Here is an 18,557-nt window from a genome sequence, read left to right on the forward strand (position 1 = left end):
TTTAAAAAATAAAACGATGATTTTCCAATAAAAAGCCTGCTGGAATATTTACATGGCAAAGTCAGTGTATAAAGCTAGTTAACAAGATAATAGTCATTATTATATTCTAAGAGTACTACTTAAAAAAAGGCTCCTTTCAGACCCAAAACAATTCTTTTGATATCTGAATGCCTGATAGAGATATTATTTTGAGCTGTACAAATTTTGCACATACATTTTCCATACATTTCGTTACCAGCAATAAGTTGATTAAACTCTAGAACTTTTGATAAAAAAAATGTTAAAAGAGCGTCAATTATGTTTATTATAATTTCCATTATAATTTGGATTTGGTTGTATTTTTGAAGAAGACAACAGTGACGGTGATGTCATCGTGAAAATTACGTTTCTGGTTGTCCGGAATCTGCATCATTTCGGACAAGCGATAATCGCTTCCTCCACCCAATGCATACTTAATCAACCTTGTGGTTGCATTTTCCGAAGGCTTCTTCCCATTCTCAACATCATCCAAGTAATCACCGACAATTTTGACCGCCATCTCATTTGAAACTGTATCCCACAAACCGTCTGTCGCTAAAATCAAGAAGCCATCTTTTGCATTCAACTCTCTAGAAGTGATATCAGGTTGTGCGGTCAGATAGGGTGGTGTCAAGTAAATAGATTCTGGTACAATAGGTCTACCATACAAAACGTCCAACACTTTTCGATGTAACTCTAGACTCCATTTGTAAGGAATATCACCAAAAGCCCTCAATGGAGCCAACTGCCCTAGTAGCCTCCCTCGAAAAATGACAGCTTTTTCACCGGGATGAAGTCGTGTCAACCTTTTCACTTCTTCGATGTTATCAAAATTATGATCTTCGCTCATGACATTTGGAAGCCAACTACCTTTAGTTGATTTTGTACCAATCACTGCTCGACAATCACCTGATAGATAATAATTAATTTCATAATTTGGAAACTTTTTAGAACAATATCAAATACAACAATTTATCAGAATACTGCAGTACATTGTAAAAAGCGGCTTTGTTTTAAAGAATAACAAATAATATGATCATCAATCAACGAGAAGTGATAAAGAAAATGAGAGCTGAAGTAGAAATGAAGAATTTAGCGAAATTTATGACAATGTGTTTTAAAATATTTCCTTAGGCAAAAAATAATTATCTATTACCTGTATTAGCAACATAAAGCATCCGTCCTTTGAGATATGCTGAAACGGCTACAGCGCCAGAAAGTCCAGTCCATATCGCCTCATTGCACAAGCCATCAGGTATCGATTCTCGTGTAATATCTCTATCCAATGATAAATAGGTATATTTCAGTGCCTCTTCAATAGTCAGATTCTCCATAACTTCATTTGATTTTTCACTGAAATACCTGGTTCCACTTTTTATGGCTTCCTGTTTCTCCTTAAACGTTGGTGGCATTTTGAACGATAAACAATCGTCATTTGGGTTGCCGAGATATTTAACAAGGTCTGAAGGTAATAATTCTCCAGATAGAAATTTCTGTCTGGTTTCATTTGAAGTCATCGCCAATGTCGTATAAACTGGTAATCGTAAACGAAGACTTTCAGAGCAATGCCATCCACTATGACCATCATAAATTCCAAAAAAATATTCATTGTCAATATCAAAAACACATTCACAATGCCTGTCTTCGATAGGATTATTAGCGTTGTAATGGTTAGTCTCAAACCAATTTACACAGCTATCCACTTGTTTCATAGTATGTGAGTATTCTTGTCTTTTCAACTTTTGAGTAATATGCTCATCGGATAGAGTATCTTTTTGTTGAGATGTGGAAGAGATGAGTTTTGAATACCAACTTTCACCGCCTTCATCTGCATTTAACCTTTGATAAGTTTGAAAAAATCTGCAATCTTTCCAATAAGATACCCCAACAACAGCCGCAGCTGCAAAAGGTATCAATCTAGTCCCTCTGGATAGCATAATGCTGGTTGGGAGTTGAACAACACGTCTACATAATATTTCCATATATATTAGTTTGAGCTAAAGAAGAAGAAAACACTGGCGTATTATTGTGAAAATTTTAAATCATTTCAGTAATGAAAACAAAAACAAGAAGAAATCAACAGCTCTGTTAACATTGAATACATGGTGAGAAACAAAATGATGAACTTATTGGGCCTTTAGATAACACAAAAAGATAAAGTTTTGGACACGATATTTTTGAATTCATTTTTTTTATAAAAATCGCTTTAAAATCAAAAGCAGAAGACCTGTTTGTAAAATATTTACTGTTTACATTTTAAAATAACAAAATAAAAAGGTATAAAGTTTAAGAAAAAACTTTCTACAAAAAGGACCTCGACGTGAATTTGCATGATGCATTACACAGTACAAGATGTAAATGCACTTTGGAAGTAAAATTAAACTAATATACTTTTAAATATTTTATTTAGCTAAAATCTATAATTATCAAATGTTTGCAATTACTTTAGTGTTAATGAAAATAAACGGTGGCTTTGAAAAGTTGTAATTAACAATTTGAATTACAGTTTTTTACACCCCCCCCCAGCTTTCCTATGTAGCAGATTAAAATTATCAAAAATTTCTCAAAGAGGAGCTCGAAAAGCCTCTTAGATATTCTTTACAACAACATCATGGTTTACTTCTGCTCTTGAATAAACATAAACTCACAAAGAGAAGTCTTATATTTAAAGTCATGTAATTTGATTACATATAACTCTCGCCACTCTTTATTTCCATTTGAACGATAACATAATTTCTTGTTTTTTAATAAAGGATAATATACTCATGTTATGATTGTTGTATGTATAATAAATATCATATTATATGAAATCTAAACTGAACTGAAACTATTGATTGCACTTTGACAGCAGATTTCATGACAAAAAGGGTCATAAGGCCATAATCAAGGCAAACAACAGTGATTGACCCTATAAAGTGTGTGTAACTTCTGTCGATATTGTGAAATACAACGCTATTCCCACAACAATAATCAAAATACCATAAATAATTGCTAAAGCTGATAATTTTTTTGCAGCTACAGAATGCTTCCAAGCTTCGTCAATATCACCCCTACGAATACATTTCATAACCTGATAGAAAAATGAAAACAAACATTATTAGACTCTCCCATAATTCAAAAGTAATTTAATTAACATGACATCAGTAATTAACTAATTAGCTGCAGATCAGATTTAATTTATGTCCAATGTTCATTCAAAACCATACAGGAAAAGCATGCATACCTTATCAGATTTGTAAATAGCGGCTACAGCCAAAGGGAAACAACAAAATAGTAAAGAAAGCCATGCATATCCAGAATAATCGGAAGGTACGAGCTGAGAACCTTGTAATTGGTTTGTCTCTATTGGTACAGGATTTCCCTGAAATGATAGATAAACAAAAAAACATGAAATCAACGATGTAAAAATAATAGATAACCAACTACCTCTAGAAGGCACTTCTCCCAAGAGAACAACCATTATTAATTTCGCTTAGCGAAAGTATTACAATAGCCTTCCGTGTGTCTGGCGAGACATTTTTTGGGGCGCAAATTATGGCGTGGGCGTATGGCTGCGGGCGTACTACGGCAAATATTCTAAAGGTGGACTCACTCACAAAGATAAAAAGTGATAAAAAACATGGCTTTTCTTAATAAATAAAATACGCTAGTGCAAGAAGTGTAACCAATCATTTGTAAACATTCATCGTGAGAATTTTTTAATGGCTGCTTGATTGCACATCAGACATGCTTTTGAAACTTTGCTGCTGCTGTATAAATTTTTATCATATTTTCTGGTCTTTTGTAGAGTGTTTAAAGAGGTTTAATATTTCTTTACTACTAAGTATTTTATGTTTGTGTAGTTAGTGAATGCACCAATAAATTGATCATGCTCAGTAAGTAGTAGTACAAAAAGAGTTAATTTTCCACAACAAACAACAACATTATTAACCTTTTCTTCTCTTCTTCACCAAAACTACAAACAGCACAGGTATAATACTTTTTTCTTTTTTTCACCAGATAGTTACCTGTTAATAGTGAAACCAGTTGTGACAAACAGTCAGTTTTAGCAAGTACGTTGAAGTCGGGTAACTTGCATCAGTGGAGGGTAACTTGCACAGCCAGCTGCACAGCCATCAAATGACTGACCAATCAAAGCAGCAAAATTTCAAAACAAATGAACTACGCAGCACCACTTGCAGCTCTAGCCTACCATTTTTGTTTTGATCTAACTTTGTCATTTGTAGTTTAATGACCAAATAAGTCAATCATTTGAGGGCTTTTTTTTATGCAAGTTACCCAATCTCACGGTATTTCTTATAGAGAAATCATTTCAATTGAAATTCAGCAATCATTTTTGTATAATCAAAACGACCCTGCCTAGACACTGCCGTACATTGTCATTGTACGGTGATTTACGGTGGGGTGTACAATGCCGGACAAAAGGTTGTAGGAAAATGAAATTTCAGTGAAAAATGATGAGAAATAGAGCAAAATGACTCTTCAATGTGTCTGAAAGGGGATGGAAGTTAAGAAAAACACTTTTGAAGTCGTTGCATTGCTTTTGAATTGCTTTTGAGGGGACCACAAGCAAAAAATCAGCGTTTTGATACTGGTGTAAGCCAGGTAATCAAGCCCTTGTGGTTTGCCCTTGCGGTTAGACTGCAGTGGGTGACTTTCAAAGAACAGCTTTGAACGGGTTTGGAAAGCACCCAGAGCCTCTTGGGAACTTGTTTTTGGTCGATATTGAAGTATTTTGCAAATACTTTAGGCGTACAAACTTTCGCGAGCAGAAACTTTCGCGAGGACGAAAAATCGCGAAATTCACGACATTTACTTTCGCGAATTTAACGGAAAAATATTTTTCGCGAGCATTAACTTTCGCGAATCCAGACGTAAAATTGAGAATTTTCACATGAAAAAATGGCTTAGAGGGGCAAATACTTTTTGGATTGGCTTGAAATATTTGTCTTTTGACTTATTAGTATTTTAGCAGGCTAAAAAGGGCCATAAAAGTTACATTTTATTCAAAGTTTGAAGTTTTACAGATTTTCTATTTTGTCAAGAATTTTTCGCGAGCATAAACTTTCGCGAATGGCCCTTCCTAGAATTTTTAAAGACATTTACTTTCGCGAAAAGGGCCAAAATTCGCGAAAATCGCGAAAGTTTCTGCTCGCGAAAGTTTCTACGCCTAAAGTATTGCAGAAGTCTACAAACCTTTTGTCCAGCATTGTACAGATGACAGATAATACAGCAGATTTCAAATTAACCTATTTTCACCGCTGTACAAAGGACATTTAGATCCAGCCCCACCGTACACCACTGCACAATGAATGTACAGCAGTCCCTCGTTAATGATGACAGTTTTTTATCCGATGAAGTTTGATTGGTGTTCGATGAGTCTGGTTAGTAAAAGTTCCAGCTTTTCCTCCCCGATGGGATGATAGATATTGGCTCGCTCTTTAAGCTTTAGCATGGACGTCAGCTAATAAGCTGTCGGAATGTTAAAAGAATGGGCAACAAGGTAATAAATCAAACTAATCAAACTTCACCGATCTTGATACAGCTTGATACACCTTTTGCTAATTAGGATTTTAATTTTGAACCATGGTACGTTGTTTGTATAAGATTCCCACTTCCGCACTAAGATTCTTGTTACTTTTATGGAACTTTCCCCTATATATTTTTCACGGGATAGTCGGCAAGAGATTGGGGAGGGTTTGTTTAATGGGATGCAGTTTAAAGCAGTTATAAAGGAGTCAAAGTTTAATCTCGAGGAGTATTGTTTCTTTAAAGCTTAAAGTTGGCTAGTTTTTACCCTGCAATTTTCTAGTCCAGAAGCTGGAGCTCAACTACACTCATTTTTTTTATAAGCATAACGTTTATAAGCATACTGAAGGTCAAATTTCCAGAAAAATTAAGCATTGAGGCTCAGCCAAAGAAATTTTTAGAATCATAATTTCCCAAACTTCAGAAAATACATGTAACAGAAGAATGAAGAAGAGAATTACAAACAAAATTCGAAAAATTGGTGATTTTGTTTTGTTTAATCTCTTATAAATAACACAACTTGGTCTCTTAAGAATGTACACTATCTAAACTTACATAATTTTTTTACCAAGCATAGGGTTAAGCATAATTTGAGTCTCAAAATTGAGCTTTACTTAAGCATAGTGAGCTTCAGCCGAAATTTACCGTATGCTTATAAAAAAAATGAGTGTGCTTTTTGCCTTTAATGGGCACTCCAGAAAATGTCTGTACATAGGGGTGGAGGATATAGTGTCTGGAGGGGAGGGTAGTGAAAAATCTACAAAATTTGCCTTGTCCTGGGGGGGGTAAACTTGCTCTCGATGGGATCAACTCACAACTGATGCTTGTCCGGGACGGGAGGGGGGGGGCTAGACCTGTTGTCCGGGGGATCAAAAGTCAATGTCCAGGGGGGGATTTCCAAAAAATGTTATATCCTTCACCCCCTCCCCCTTATTCAAATTTTTTCTGGAAAAGTCCAATGATTTTGATGGTGGTGGGCCATCATTCATATCAGAAAGCGAAGATAGTATACAACAGATTTTTCTGACTAGCCATTTTTCTCAATTTTAGATAAATTCTACTGTTTATAAAAAGAAGTTGATATAAACTTTGAGCAAGTGAAAGGAGTCTTTATCACAAGTTCCTTCAAAGCACAAAATGAGGTTTCTGGCATCAAAGAATGAAAAGTTCATTTTTTCTTCTTCGTTTTCAAAAAAAAATTTTTTCTCAAGTATACACGTTTTTTTTTTTATAAGGAACCTTAACTTTGCTCTGTGCCTGGAGTTCCTTATTTTTACAGAGAATTTCAGTCTCAAAGTTCCTTATCGAGTTCCTTACTACATAGGAAATTTTGAACTTTTTGCCCCTTAAAAGATCAAAATTTGGTCAAATTAGTCCCAATAAGGTACATTATTTTCAAATCCACTTATTCTCAGCCTGAGCAGTTCCTTAACAATTCCTTATTTTTTGAACCATTTTCAGCCTCGAGTTCCTTATAAACGTGTTTCTTATTAAAAAAAAAACGTGTATTGCAGTTCTCTGAATTATTCTGAATCGAAAGATTTTGTTTACGCTTTATAGAATAGAATTCCTTAGTCGCATTTTTTAAGGAATCTTTTCTCTAATGGATTGAGATTTTTCATAAAAAAACAGGGTATCTATGACCTGTGTGTACAATACATTGTGTATATTTTGTGTAACGCTTCATTCAAAATGCATAATGCTGCAGGAGTCACGTTTCACGCGTCTTCGTCGTTGATGTTCAAGTATTATGCGAAATTTTTTCGACTTTAAAGTCGTCTTGTTTTCCTATTGAAATGAGCACTCCTTTAAATAGATCTGTGTGCAGGCGTGTTATGCTTTTAGCTAGATTTTGACACACTTTTTGACATCCACTGAATTGATAGAAAATTTGAATTGTTATTTACTGCAAATTTTGGAATTTTTTTCAAAAGATAAAGGTACCAATCTTTAGACAAATTGACTACGGATCGGCCTGATACCACTTAATCTTCATCTAGATAAATAAACGCTCATAAAATGATGTTATCTGAAAAATATATGTGTGATTTGAAGTGCGATATCTCACGAATCAAAAGTGCATGAAGGTTGCCTGATACAAAATAAACAGATGAATGTTTATAGAACAATAATATCTAATCAAAAAATTCCTTCTGTGAGGCTGCCTATAGGAAAATACACTTTTTCTAACCCAAATTTTGGAAAAATATACATCACGTGATCGATTCTGTCCAATAGAAGGTTGCAAATGAAGCAAGTTTTTATTTAATTGCACTTTTTACGATGCAAAATGTCATTAATATTTTTACAACCATAACACGGATGTTTTTTGAGATTCAAGGCAAGTTGGTTATCTATTATTTTTACATCGTTGATGAAATACAGCAGCATGGGAGTCTTTCTACCTAGAAGTATGGGTAGTAAGCACATGATCCGGATAGTCATTTTCATAGTGGTTTTGAATTTTTCCAAGTAACATCACTTACTTTCTATTGTAAGTGAAAATTTCAACTATTGCATACATGTATCACGAAGATTCATTTCCAGAAATTTCTAAAATAACGCTGAAAATAATATAATCCATTAAAGAGAGATCCAACCAATATCAAAATAAACAAACCTGAAAGAGACCAGGCTGTACAACCATAGCTGGACTATTTGCTGTTGAATAGTAACCATTGTCGTCAAAAGATGGTCTCTCAGTCTCATACCGTCTGCCTTGAAAATTTTCAGATATGACTTGGTCTTTATAGCTACCATTAGGACTCCTTCCTATGAATATCCAAATAAAATTAGGGGTAAAATTATTTACTTTGTTTACAATTGAATGATTTTATAGATATAAAAACTTACGTAGCTTAAAACAGGTTCCTTTCGTTCATTAAGATTTCCACCATAAAAGATCTGATTATTTGAAAAAAGGGTTTTTAAAGACCTCAATTTGTGACCATTGTAACTTTATAATCTCAGCCCAATTGCCTACAGAAATAGTAAATATGAAAAACATACCTTTTCGCAATAAAGGTTCTCTATCTTCCATTGTCAGTCAAAGTCAATAAGTCACATATTCTATTTTAGTGAAACTGAAAAATCAAGCAGGTTGATCAGAAAAACTGCACCCCTAGAATTTTTAAAATAGCTTTTCTTCTGTTTATTGCATTGTAATCGAATCTTCAAAAACTCAGACTTTTATCGATAAGAATTTGACGATCCCAACTTAGCGATAGGAGCTTCATCGATAAAAATTTAACGATAAATATTCGTGAAAGAAGTCATTGCAGTGCAATTTAGCGATAGAAACTTATCGATCCATTTCTTCATAAATTTCACTACAGTTTCTCTCTTATGCTTAGTTTTCGTAATTCGCTTTCTTTGTAGCATTTACAAGTGTCTCTTAGGCTTAGTTTTATCAGTTCGCTTTCTTCGTAACTTTTACACGTGTCTCTTATGTTTTGTTTTATGAACTCGCTTTCTTCGTAACTTTTACAAGCTCCTCTTATTATTAGTTTTATCGATTTACTTTCTTCGTAACTTTTATGAGCCTCTCTAATACTTAATTTTATCGATATGCTTTCTTCATAACTTTCACGAGCGTCTTTTATGTTTGTATCGATAAGGAAGTTCTATCAACAATTCTATTGCTATTAAAGGATTATCGATAAATCTATTGTTGGAAAGTTTTTATCGATAACGATAAAGTTTTATTGTTAAAAAAATGTATCGATAAAAGAAGAAGAATTTACATCAACACTGATCTTGGGAGGGGGAATTTTTCAAGAAATTGCCACATATTTTGTCACAGATTGTAGTTGATAAACTATGATAATTTTGGAAAAAAAGACTGAATGACCAAGTGAATTTTGAGTTTGACCAACTGGATTTCATACCAGTCGGACATCATGCCCGACTGACTAAAAATATTTATATATATATATTATATATTATATACTAGACATTTAGCTAGTTTTATACCTAGATTATTCTTATAAATGTAATAGTGCTTACTTTAATGTGTTTTTATTTTTTCTATTGTCTTGATTTTAGTTGGAGACAATAGTATAGTGTTTTTAAATTTTTGTCGAGGAGTATCTGCTTGCACATCATGCCTCCCTTGCTAATTTTAGATTGTTCTCGTGAGAATTTTTTATCATTTCTGTTTTTTAACACTTTTAAATACCTGTACATAAAGTTTTTTATCAATTAATTTTTCCTTTATAAATTTAATTTCTATTCCCTAAGTATTTCTTTTATCAAACAAACCCTTTTATTCTTTTAATAATTTTTTTATTTTTTTATTCCCTTGACGATTATATTGTTAGCCAGAAATCATGTAAATACCACCTCAGTTTGTACAGACTTCATTACTTGACAAAGACAAACGTCGAAATATTGTACACGTGTGTGTGTTTTTTCTGTGAAGTTATATATTATATAAATTGTGTTTATTAAGTGCTATTAAGGTATGTGGAAACCTTCTACACCACACCTGACTCTTTTATTAAAAGCTTTCGATAGAGATGGATTTAAATTCATGATATGCAACACTGGAGAGTCTTCCAAGAATTTTTAAAAAGTTCAACCCAATACGTCACTTTTTCTATTGTTTAAGTGACGTATTGGGTTGAACTTTCAGAATTCTCAGAAGACTCTCCTGTGTTGCATATCATGAAAAGTAAAGGTATGCATTTTTGGAAAGCTCATTAAATTCTCTATCGATTGATGCTGACAACAATCAATCTTGTCAATTTAACAAAGAAATAAAAGATGACAAAGGAAACATGACCATGCCATCTTTAAGAGTGATAAGTCCCCTTATGTTAGCAATTTAAAATTTTTTAAATGATTCTGATCCAGAAAGATAGACAAAATAGTTTTCAAATTATTCGATAAAACGTCAAAAAACGACAAAAAAACAAGAAAATAATAGCTAATTTTTTTTGGTGAGTTCTAAAGGCCTCTTTAATGAACAAGAAGATAATGGGCACAAGATTTGACTGTTCATAGAAATTCTTTCCAAATAACTGTTCTTATATAAAAAGGAGCAAAACACAAATGTTCCCAACTCTTTTTTGAACATTGTTTGGCGGTCTTATTGAACTAGAGAAGAGAGTCATTTTATTTATGAACAACCAAAACAAGGATGAGATACAAATCCTTTCATATCATCTATATATTAATAGCGGTGCTTTGTGTGTCTGTGTGTCACCACTTTCGTTTTCGCTTTGTTTGTGTTTTAAAATTATGACTTTTAGTCTCTTGCTCCACAAATTTGTTCTATTGGATTCGCGCCATTTGCAAAAGATCGGATAGAGCTTGGTTTAGACTTTATTCAGCCTTTGTTTTGAAATTTAAGGCCCATCTACATTTTAGTAATTTTAATTTTTGCCCAGAGTTGCCTTTTTCTCTCTTCTTTTGTTTTAAATGTTTTTGAATGTATTTAACGATCGTATTTATTAACGACATTCGAATTCTTCAAACAATTTCATTTCATAGAAAAGAATATTTCAAAAGTAAATCAAAACATAAAAATCAAAAAGTTTGTGGACAACAACAGCATTCAAAGAACCATATAAAGCATAAGAAAAAATTAGTTCACTTCTTTCTCCTTATAAAAATATTCAAGTCGTCGTTATGTTAAAAAGTGTGTACGTCATTTTTTATGTTTAAATTCGAAAAGTTATGCCAGGGTTTAAAAAAGCAACTTAGAATTGTCTTATTTTTTTTCGATCTGATAAAAAACAAAGAGTTACACTATTCTTTGTGACCTTCCCACTTTTTCCTGAAAAATTGTCATTTAAACTGGACGGTATATTTAACGCGAGCGAAGCAAAAAAATTAACTACCTGCTGAGTCGTTTCAAACGATGCTCTTTCTGATAACTTTTGACTTAAACAAAAAATTATGTCACGGGGGGGGGGGCAGTACACGATCCAAATATGGTTAAAAGATAAGACACCCGGGAAAGTTAAAGTTGCAGAGATTTCTTTTTTTTTTGTTTGATCGCTTTTTTGAGCCAGCTTCAACATCCAAAGGATTTTTAGTGCGTTCAGCTACAGCTTAACCGGCTAGTCCAAAATATTTGGAATTGATAAACAATAATTACATGTCTGGAAAGGAAACCTCTGGAAATTTTATATCAGATTTAACAAAAATATTTTTTGGATAAAAAATCGAAACAAATGTTTCCACATGCCTTAAAGAAAGCACTGAACCTTTTTATCTGCCCTTCCTGCTTTTAAACAGTGTAATTTTCTTAAATGTTTCCTTTTTATGGCTGATAAGTGGAGGGTCGGAAATGCAGAAATAAATAAAAATATTTGTAAATTTCAATTTTATTTTAATTTCATTTTTGCAAAAAAAAACAACAGCCTTTCTAATTCAGATTAATCTGTGTCTGCAAAAAATTCCGGGTTCTATAGTACAGTACGCACTTACGTTGGCAAAAGCCAAATTTACGTCGACAATAGCCGAATGCCGACGCAAATTAGAATGGCTGAAAAACGTTGGCAATTCCGTAAACCAAAAAATAAAAAAGTAATACACCTTTTCCAAGTTTGTCATTTTTTTTTTACTTCTCCAGTTTGAAACGAGAACTTGATGCTTTTAAAGCTTTTGGCGATACAAAGTCATTCTGAAAATTTGGGATCAAAAGCTTTTTCCTTTCCTTTTTTAAGGCTTTCTTAAGGTTTTATTAATTCCTTTGTTTTTACGATAAAACCTCTCATAAAAGATATTTTATCCTACCGGGCCTCATTTCTATTCCGTTTCCATGGGATGCTTTTGTTTTCTTTTGTTTAAGAAAAAACTTTTAAAATTGAAATACATCAAGAATATCTTTTTTGTTGATTTTGTATTTTGTAGTAGAATCTTTCTAAATGAAATGCAAGTAAAGCAGGATTTTGGAATAGTGTTTTTCAAAAAGTCGAAATGAACTTGGGAAAGGTGTATTGCCTTAAAAGTCAATCCAAAGAAAAATCCCAGGTCACTTATTTAGTTTTATCTATTCAGAACATATAGTGCTGAAATTATTTACCGAGGATTTTCTGTCGAGAACCTTGTAAACATTCCAATAACTTCCATCAAAATGATCTGCCACGAAACAGCTTGCATAGTTTGAGGATTCAGTCGAATTGAAAAAAGCTGCCCTTGCCCTCGAACTTCCTCACAAGTGAACAATTTTAATCCGTCAATCATTTCTCAAAGAAAGAGTACCCAAAGAAATTCTAGCTTTACAAAAGCAGTGTAGATGGAACTTCCAAATTCCTTGGTTAGAAAAAGCTATATCTTTTTTCTTTTCTCTATAGAGAATCAACAAGCCATCAACATCAACAAATTCCACACATTTCCTCATCAGAAACTTTTGAATTATCTGCCATTATTACTTTCTTGAAGCCGTTCCGAAATTAACCAATTGGGTTATGTATCTGGATTCCTATGAGAGTTCTTTTTTGAGATTTGTAAGATAGCTAAGGTAATTACTTTTTTATTTTCTGGTTTACCTGGGTTTACGGACATTATGAGGAAAAGTTTTGGACAGGAAGATAGAAAAAAAATTAAAATAAAATTGATGTTTTAATTTTTTTTTCTTTCTTTTTTTAAAATCCCATGTTTGTATCTGGTTATATCAATCCATTTGAGGCAATTTTTTTGCAAAATAATACAAAGCTATTTATATTTTAACAACTCATATCCCTAGTATCCCTGGTTTGTCCCTGGTTAGTAAAATCCTCTAAATTTGCATTGTTTTCTCAATGGTTCAATCGAAATAGGGGATTTGGAAAACTTTCCATGTTTGTTTTTTTGCACAAACCCCTGTAACTGTGGGCGAGTACCCTGTTGGCTTGAAATCGAAAGTGAAACCACTGAAAATGAAAGTAAAATCGACTTGTACTCAAAATCCCATACCGCCAACTGCTCTAACTTGGGACTATGTGACAAAACATGGGACAGCCATTCGGCCACCATTTCACCGAACCTCCTAAGTCATTTGATTTGATTTAATGAACGACGTATTAAAAAATACATGATTTCTCTTCCGCTCAGAGTAGGCTTTTTTAAATCAAAATATGAAAAAAATCCATAGTGGAACACACGTGAATGTCTGGAACGAAGAAGACCAAATTAGTGGCAGAACGATGGAGCGTTTGACGTTTGACGGCGTCTGCCTGGTCATTTTAAATAATAATAAAAAAGATCAAAAGGGCGCGCTGTCAGTGAAAGTTATCGTGAATGTTATGACAGAAAGTATGATTGATAAACTTGGTGGATTTAACAAAAGGTTTAACAGTAAGTGAAAATGCAGGCCAGATATCAACAGTCCCATGTTTCGCCCAATCGTCCCAAGTTAGAGCAGTTGACGGTAATCTTGATGATATAGGAGTTTAAGCATAGACTGCCAGGGATATATCGAGGTCATGGTTATGACACAAGAAGAGCCACAGACAGACCTAGCCTGGAGATCCTGCTACTGTATGAATTTCCCAGATCCTAATGACAGTTGAAAACATATCAAGTTTGTTATTCTTTTACTGGTCACAGATTCTTAGAGAAAGCGCAATTTCTGAAACTTGGCTTTTATTTTAGTAAGTGAAGACAGCGTTAAATTCGAATTAACCACTGTAAATCTTTTGAACCAGAAATCTGCCTCACAGGTCCTGTATACACCAGACTATAAAAATACAGGACGGGTCTCCCATAGCTGTCAACTTTCCCGCATAGACCTTTTCGCCTTTCCATCCGCCATCTTGAATTGTATGCAAAAATAGAGGAACGAAAAAGCCGTGGTTGGATTTAATTGGAAAATATGCAAAACATATGCAAGTTTACACAAAGATTAAAAAGACAACAAAGCATCTTATAAAGAAATATTATAATCATTAGGACAATAAAAGAAATGGAATTTTTTAATCCAAAAAGAAATATTTACAGAACAGCAATAGCCTTTTAGAAATTTGTTCTTAAAGACATTGCATATTCTGTCTTCATGCCATTAAAAAATTCCACCAAGACGGAGTACACACATCAAACTTTCAAAACACGCAAACTGAAAGCAGTAATTATGACGTCACACATTCAGCGGGTTCAGATCAATGTTTTGATTTGATCGTTTGGCGGTTCTATTCCCAGGAGAATAATTTCCCGTCAGCCAAATAAGGATTACTTTTGTACCTTCGCGGGTAATTTTTCAGCTTGAGTTTATATCTAATGTTATGGTTTTTTGAAGTGCTTGTTCTAAGAGATGAGCCAATTTGATTATTTCTAGTTTTCAAAAGAAGCAAATTTAATCTTTCTTCTACAAGATTACACCTTAATATAATGCCAATTATGCATTAAAGTTTTATATTAATACTTTCTTTTTGCATATGTTTTGCATACTTACAGACAACAGACAGACCGTGTCAAGAATCTTCTTCTTCAAGATCAGACCAGTTTGCAGAGTATGGCAGAAATCATTGAGATCTGGCGGGGGCAGAGATTGCTTACTTTTTAAGAGCAGGAGCAAAATTTTTCATAATATCTACATTTCAGGGGCAAAATTATTGAAAACTGGCTAATTTCACCAGTAAACAGATCCCAGGGGCAGAGTTTTGATGTTGCAAATTTTCCTTGGGGGCAACCATGCCAGACGTAATTAATCGAACCAATCGAACAGTATTTTTAATCGAACTTTGTCGAACTTAATCAAACTTTGTTGGCCGATTAATGTTCGACTAAGTTCGGTTGTCGAACTTTAATCGAATACTCACAAATTTCTCAAAATACAAAGTTCAATTAAGTTCGCTTACTGAAATCGAACTTAATCGGCCTTTAACAACACTTTGAGGAACTTTGAAGCACCCCTGCTGGTGCAGGCGTGTACCCCCCTGACCAGTGGGCACCGATCAAACTCCCCGGAACCCCGGCTGGGATCCCCATGGGCCATCCACAGTGGTACCCAAATGAGGTCATTCTTCCCAATTTTGACCAATTTGTCTCCAATTTTCCAAATTTTGCCAGCTTTTGACGACGCTTTGAGGAATTTTGAAGGACCCTCCCTGGTGCAGGTGTGTATCCTCACATCCCCCCTGACCAGTGGGCACCGATCAAACTCCCCCGAACCCCGGCCGGGACCTCCAGGGGCCGTCCACGGTGGTACCCAAAGGAGGTCATTTTTTCCAATTTTTACCAATTTTCGCCATTTTTCAAGTCTTTCCAAGCCTTTTAAAGGTTTCGGAGCACTGATGGAGGGTGCTGGCTTTGAGGGAGAGCAAGGCAGAGGGTATCCAAAGTGGTCCAAAGGGCTAGGGGGCTGTGGAGGGCTGTAGAGGCCTCAATTGGTCTCAACTGCGATTTTTCCTGGTGAGAAAGGGGTGCAGCAGCCTCAATTGAAGAGGTCATTTTTGGCAATTTCTGCCGGCTTTTGACGGCACTTAGAGGAACTTTGAAGGACCCCCAACGGTGCAGGCATGTACTCTCACATCCACCTGACCAGTGAGCACCGATCGGACCCCCGGCACACCGGCCGGGACCCCAGGGGCCGTCCGCGGTGGTACCCAAAGGAGGTCATTTTTTTCCAAAGCTGTCCGAAGGGGTCTGAAGGTCTGTGGTAGGCTGTAAGGGGGGGGGGCTGTAGAGGCCTCAATCAGTCTGAGAAATCCTTTTAATTGCACGCTTAACTTCTGCGGGGGTAAACTTGTAAATGCGCGCTTATCATAGTCCGCCCGAGTCCACCCATGTGCAATTGCACGCTTAATTTTCCGCCCTGCTTGAAGAAGCTTGAGCAATATAGTGGGGCTTACTTTTTTTTAAACGGATGGAACCATGGTCAAACGGACAAAAACTGATTTTTGAATTGGAATCTTCGTAAAATTTTGCGTAAAATTGACCAAGCATTCCAGATTTTTTTCCGAGAAAACTCGAGGAAAATTGTCTATTTTGAACTCGCACAAACGAAAAGTGTTTTCATTTCTTTTCTAATAACTTGTAAATGATGTATCTCAATGTAAAGCAATGATTATAATACTGATTTAGATTATTTGGAACATGAAATTGATAGGTAAAAACACTTTTAAAAACCTTACAATTTGATAGCCGTGCAATTACGCGTTTAAATCTCGGAATTTTAAGCGTGCAATTAGAAGGATTTCTCAGACTGTCAATTGGTCCCACCGGGGCTGGTACCCAAAGGAGGTCATTTTTTGTTGTCAAACTTTTTTGAATGGAGCTTTTTGTCGAATTTATCGAACCTTTCTTGTTGTCGAACTTTATCTAACGGAGTTTTTTGTTGAATTTGTCAAACATTTCTCGTTGTCGAACTTTATGTTTTGTCGAACTTAATCGAATACTCACAATTTTAGCGACTTTTGAAAGGTTTGATTAAAGAATTTAATCAAACTTTTGTCGTTTGATTAAGTTCAACAAAGTTCGATTAGTTCGGTAATCGAACTGTTCGATTAATTACGTCTGGCTGGACCATACCATGAGCATGACATGCTCTGAAAACCTGAGATCCCACAAAGTCAGGCAGCAAGTGTCACTATGGCGCGCCAAAGCGGAAATAAATACTATCTCTTTAAAACAATACTATCTTCGTTTAAAACATACTATCTTTTTTAAAAAATACTATTTTCGATTAAAACATACTATTTTCGTTCAAAAAATACTATTTTCGTTGAAAAAATACTATTTCCGTTTGAAAAAATACTATTCTCGTTTAAAACATACTATCTTCGTTTAAAAACATACTATCTTTTGTAATGATACTATCTTTTTTTAAACAATACTATCTATTTTAAAACGATACTATCTTTTTTAAAACATACTATCTTTTCGAAAACAGTCTGGAAACGAGGTTGGTACGTCTTGCCTCGCTCATTTTAAAGTTTGCATGCATGACCATTGAGTTTCAAGCTCGAAGGGCTAGAGCTAGAGGTCAATCTCCTTGGTAGGATTTGAAGCCAACAAATCCTACCAAAGTTGCGCGGCCTTGAGCGACCCGCCTGGTTTTTACACAAATGACAGATTGAAACTAAAATTTATCGCTTCATTTTGAAAAATATATCACTCGAAAACAAAGGAATTGCTAGATTCAATCCGTCATCAAAAATACGGCGCATATTTTAAGGCTTCAATTTTTCTTGCCTGAGAAAGGTTAGAGATTGACCTCTAGCCCTTCGGGCTTGAAACTCAATGTGCATGACCCACGCATGGTGGGACGGCGGGACCATGCTTGCTGGATGGAAAGAACAACATGCTTTATATGGAAATGGCGGAACAGAAAGTCCAAAATGTGGTGAAAACACCACTGTTTTGGTTTTGATCTCAATGTTATGTGGTCATGTCCTTTTTTTCTTCTATTGATTATGGTGTAAATGCCTGAAAGCTGCTTTAAATGGAGTAGTTAGTTGAACAGGAAGTATTCATATAAAATAAACACGAAAAATCAACGCCCATTACACGCCCCTCAAAATGAAAATTACACAAATTTGAATAATCGAGGCAACCTATATTCGAAAAGTATAGTATTTTTTAAAAAGATAGTATTTTTTTAAAAGATAGTATTTTTTAAACGAAGATAGTATGTTTACAACAAAGATAGTATTGTTTTAAAAAGATAGTATGAAAGATAGTAAAAAACAGTAAAAATAGTATTTATTTTTTAAAGATACTATGTTTTAAACGAAAATAGTATTTTTTAAGCAAAAAATAGTATGTTTTAAAAAAGATAGTATGTTTTAAACGAAGATAGTATGTTTACAACAAAGATAGTATGTTTTAAACGAAGATAGTATGTTTTAAACGAAGATAGTATTGTTTTAAAAAGATAGTATTTATTTCCGCTTTGGCGCGCCATATGTCACACTCTAAATCAAAGTTCGATCTTGCACTTGACATTAATAAAATACTTACTTCTTGGCAAACTTATTCCCTAGATTCGTGGCTTTTCCTTTTAAAACTGACTGCTGGACTGCTGGTCCAGAGTTTTTTAATGGGTTGAAATTTTAATTTTCATGTGACTTTGACCGCTTTGA

General features: G+C 34.5%; 2 protein-coding genes across 2 annotated transcripts; both read right to left on the reverse strand.

Moving 5' to 3' along the window:
* LOC136819967 (pyruvate dehydrogenase [acetyl-transferring]-phosphatase 2, mitochondrial-like) lies at window positions 1-2,011 on the reverse strand. Its single transcript, XM_067076199.1, has 2 exons — window positions 1,175-2,011; window positions 1-927 (listed from the first exon to the last, which is right to left on the reverse strand). Exons 1-2 carry the CDS (start codon window positions 1,998-2,000, stop codon window positions 317-319), a joined length of 1,437 nt encoding a protein of 478 aa, XP_066932300.1. The 5' UTR covers window positions 2,001-2,011; the 3' UTR covers window positions 1-316.
* A 162-nt stretch (window positions 2,012-2,173) lies between these two features.
* LOC136819968 (proline rich transmembrane protein 1B-like) lies at window positions 2,174-18,521 on the reverse strand. Its single transcript, XM_067076200.1, has 5 exons — window positions 18,436-18,521; window positions 8,557-8,630; window positions 8,168-8,319; window positions 3,242-3,379; window positions 2,174-3,088 (listed from the first exon to the last, which is right to left on the reverse strand). The coding sequence occupies exons 2-5, from the start codon at window positions 8,585-8,587 to the stop codon at window positions 2,927-2,929; spliced, it is 483 nt and encodes a 160-aa protein (XP_066932301.1). The 5' UTR covers window positions 8,588-8,630; window positions 18,436-18,521; the 3' UTR covers window positions 2,174-2,926.
* Window positions 18,522-18,557: the final 36 nt, after the last annotated feature.

This window comes from Clytia hemisphaerica, unplaced genomic scaffold (assembly GCF_902728285.1).
Source record: "Clytia hemisphaerica strain Z4C2 unplaced genomic scaffold, Clytia hemisphaerica genome assembly, whole genome shotgun sequence".
NCBI lineage: Eukaryota > Metazoa > Cnidaria > Hydrozoa > Leptothecata > Clytiidae > Clytia > Clytia hemisphaerica.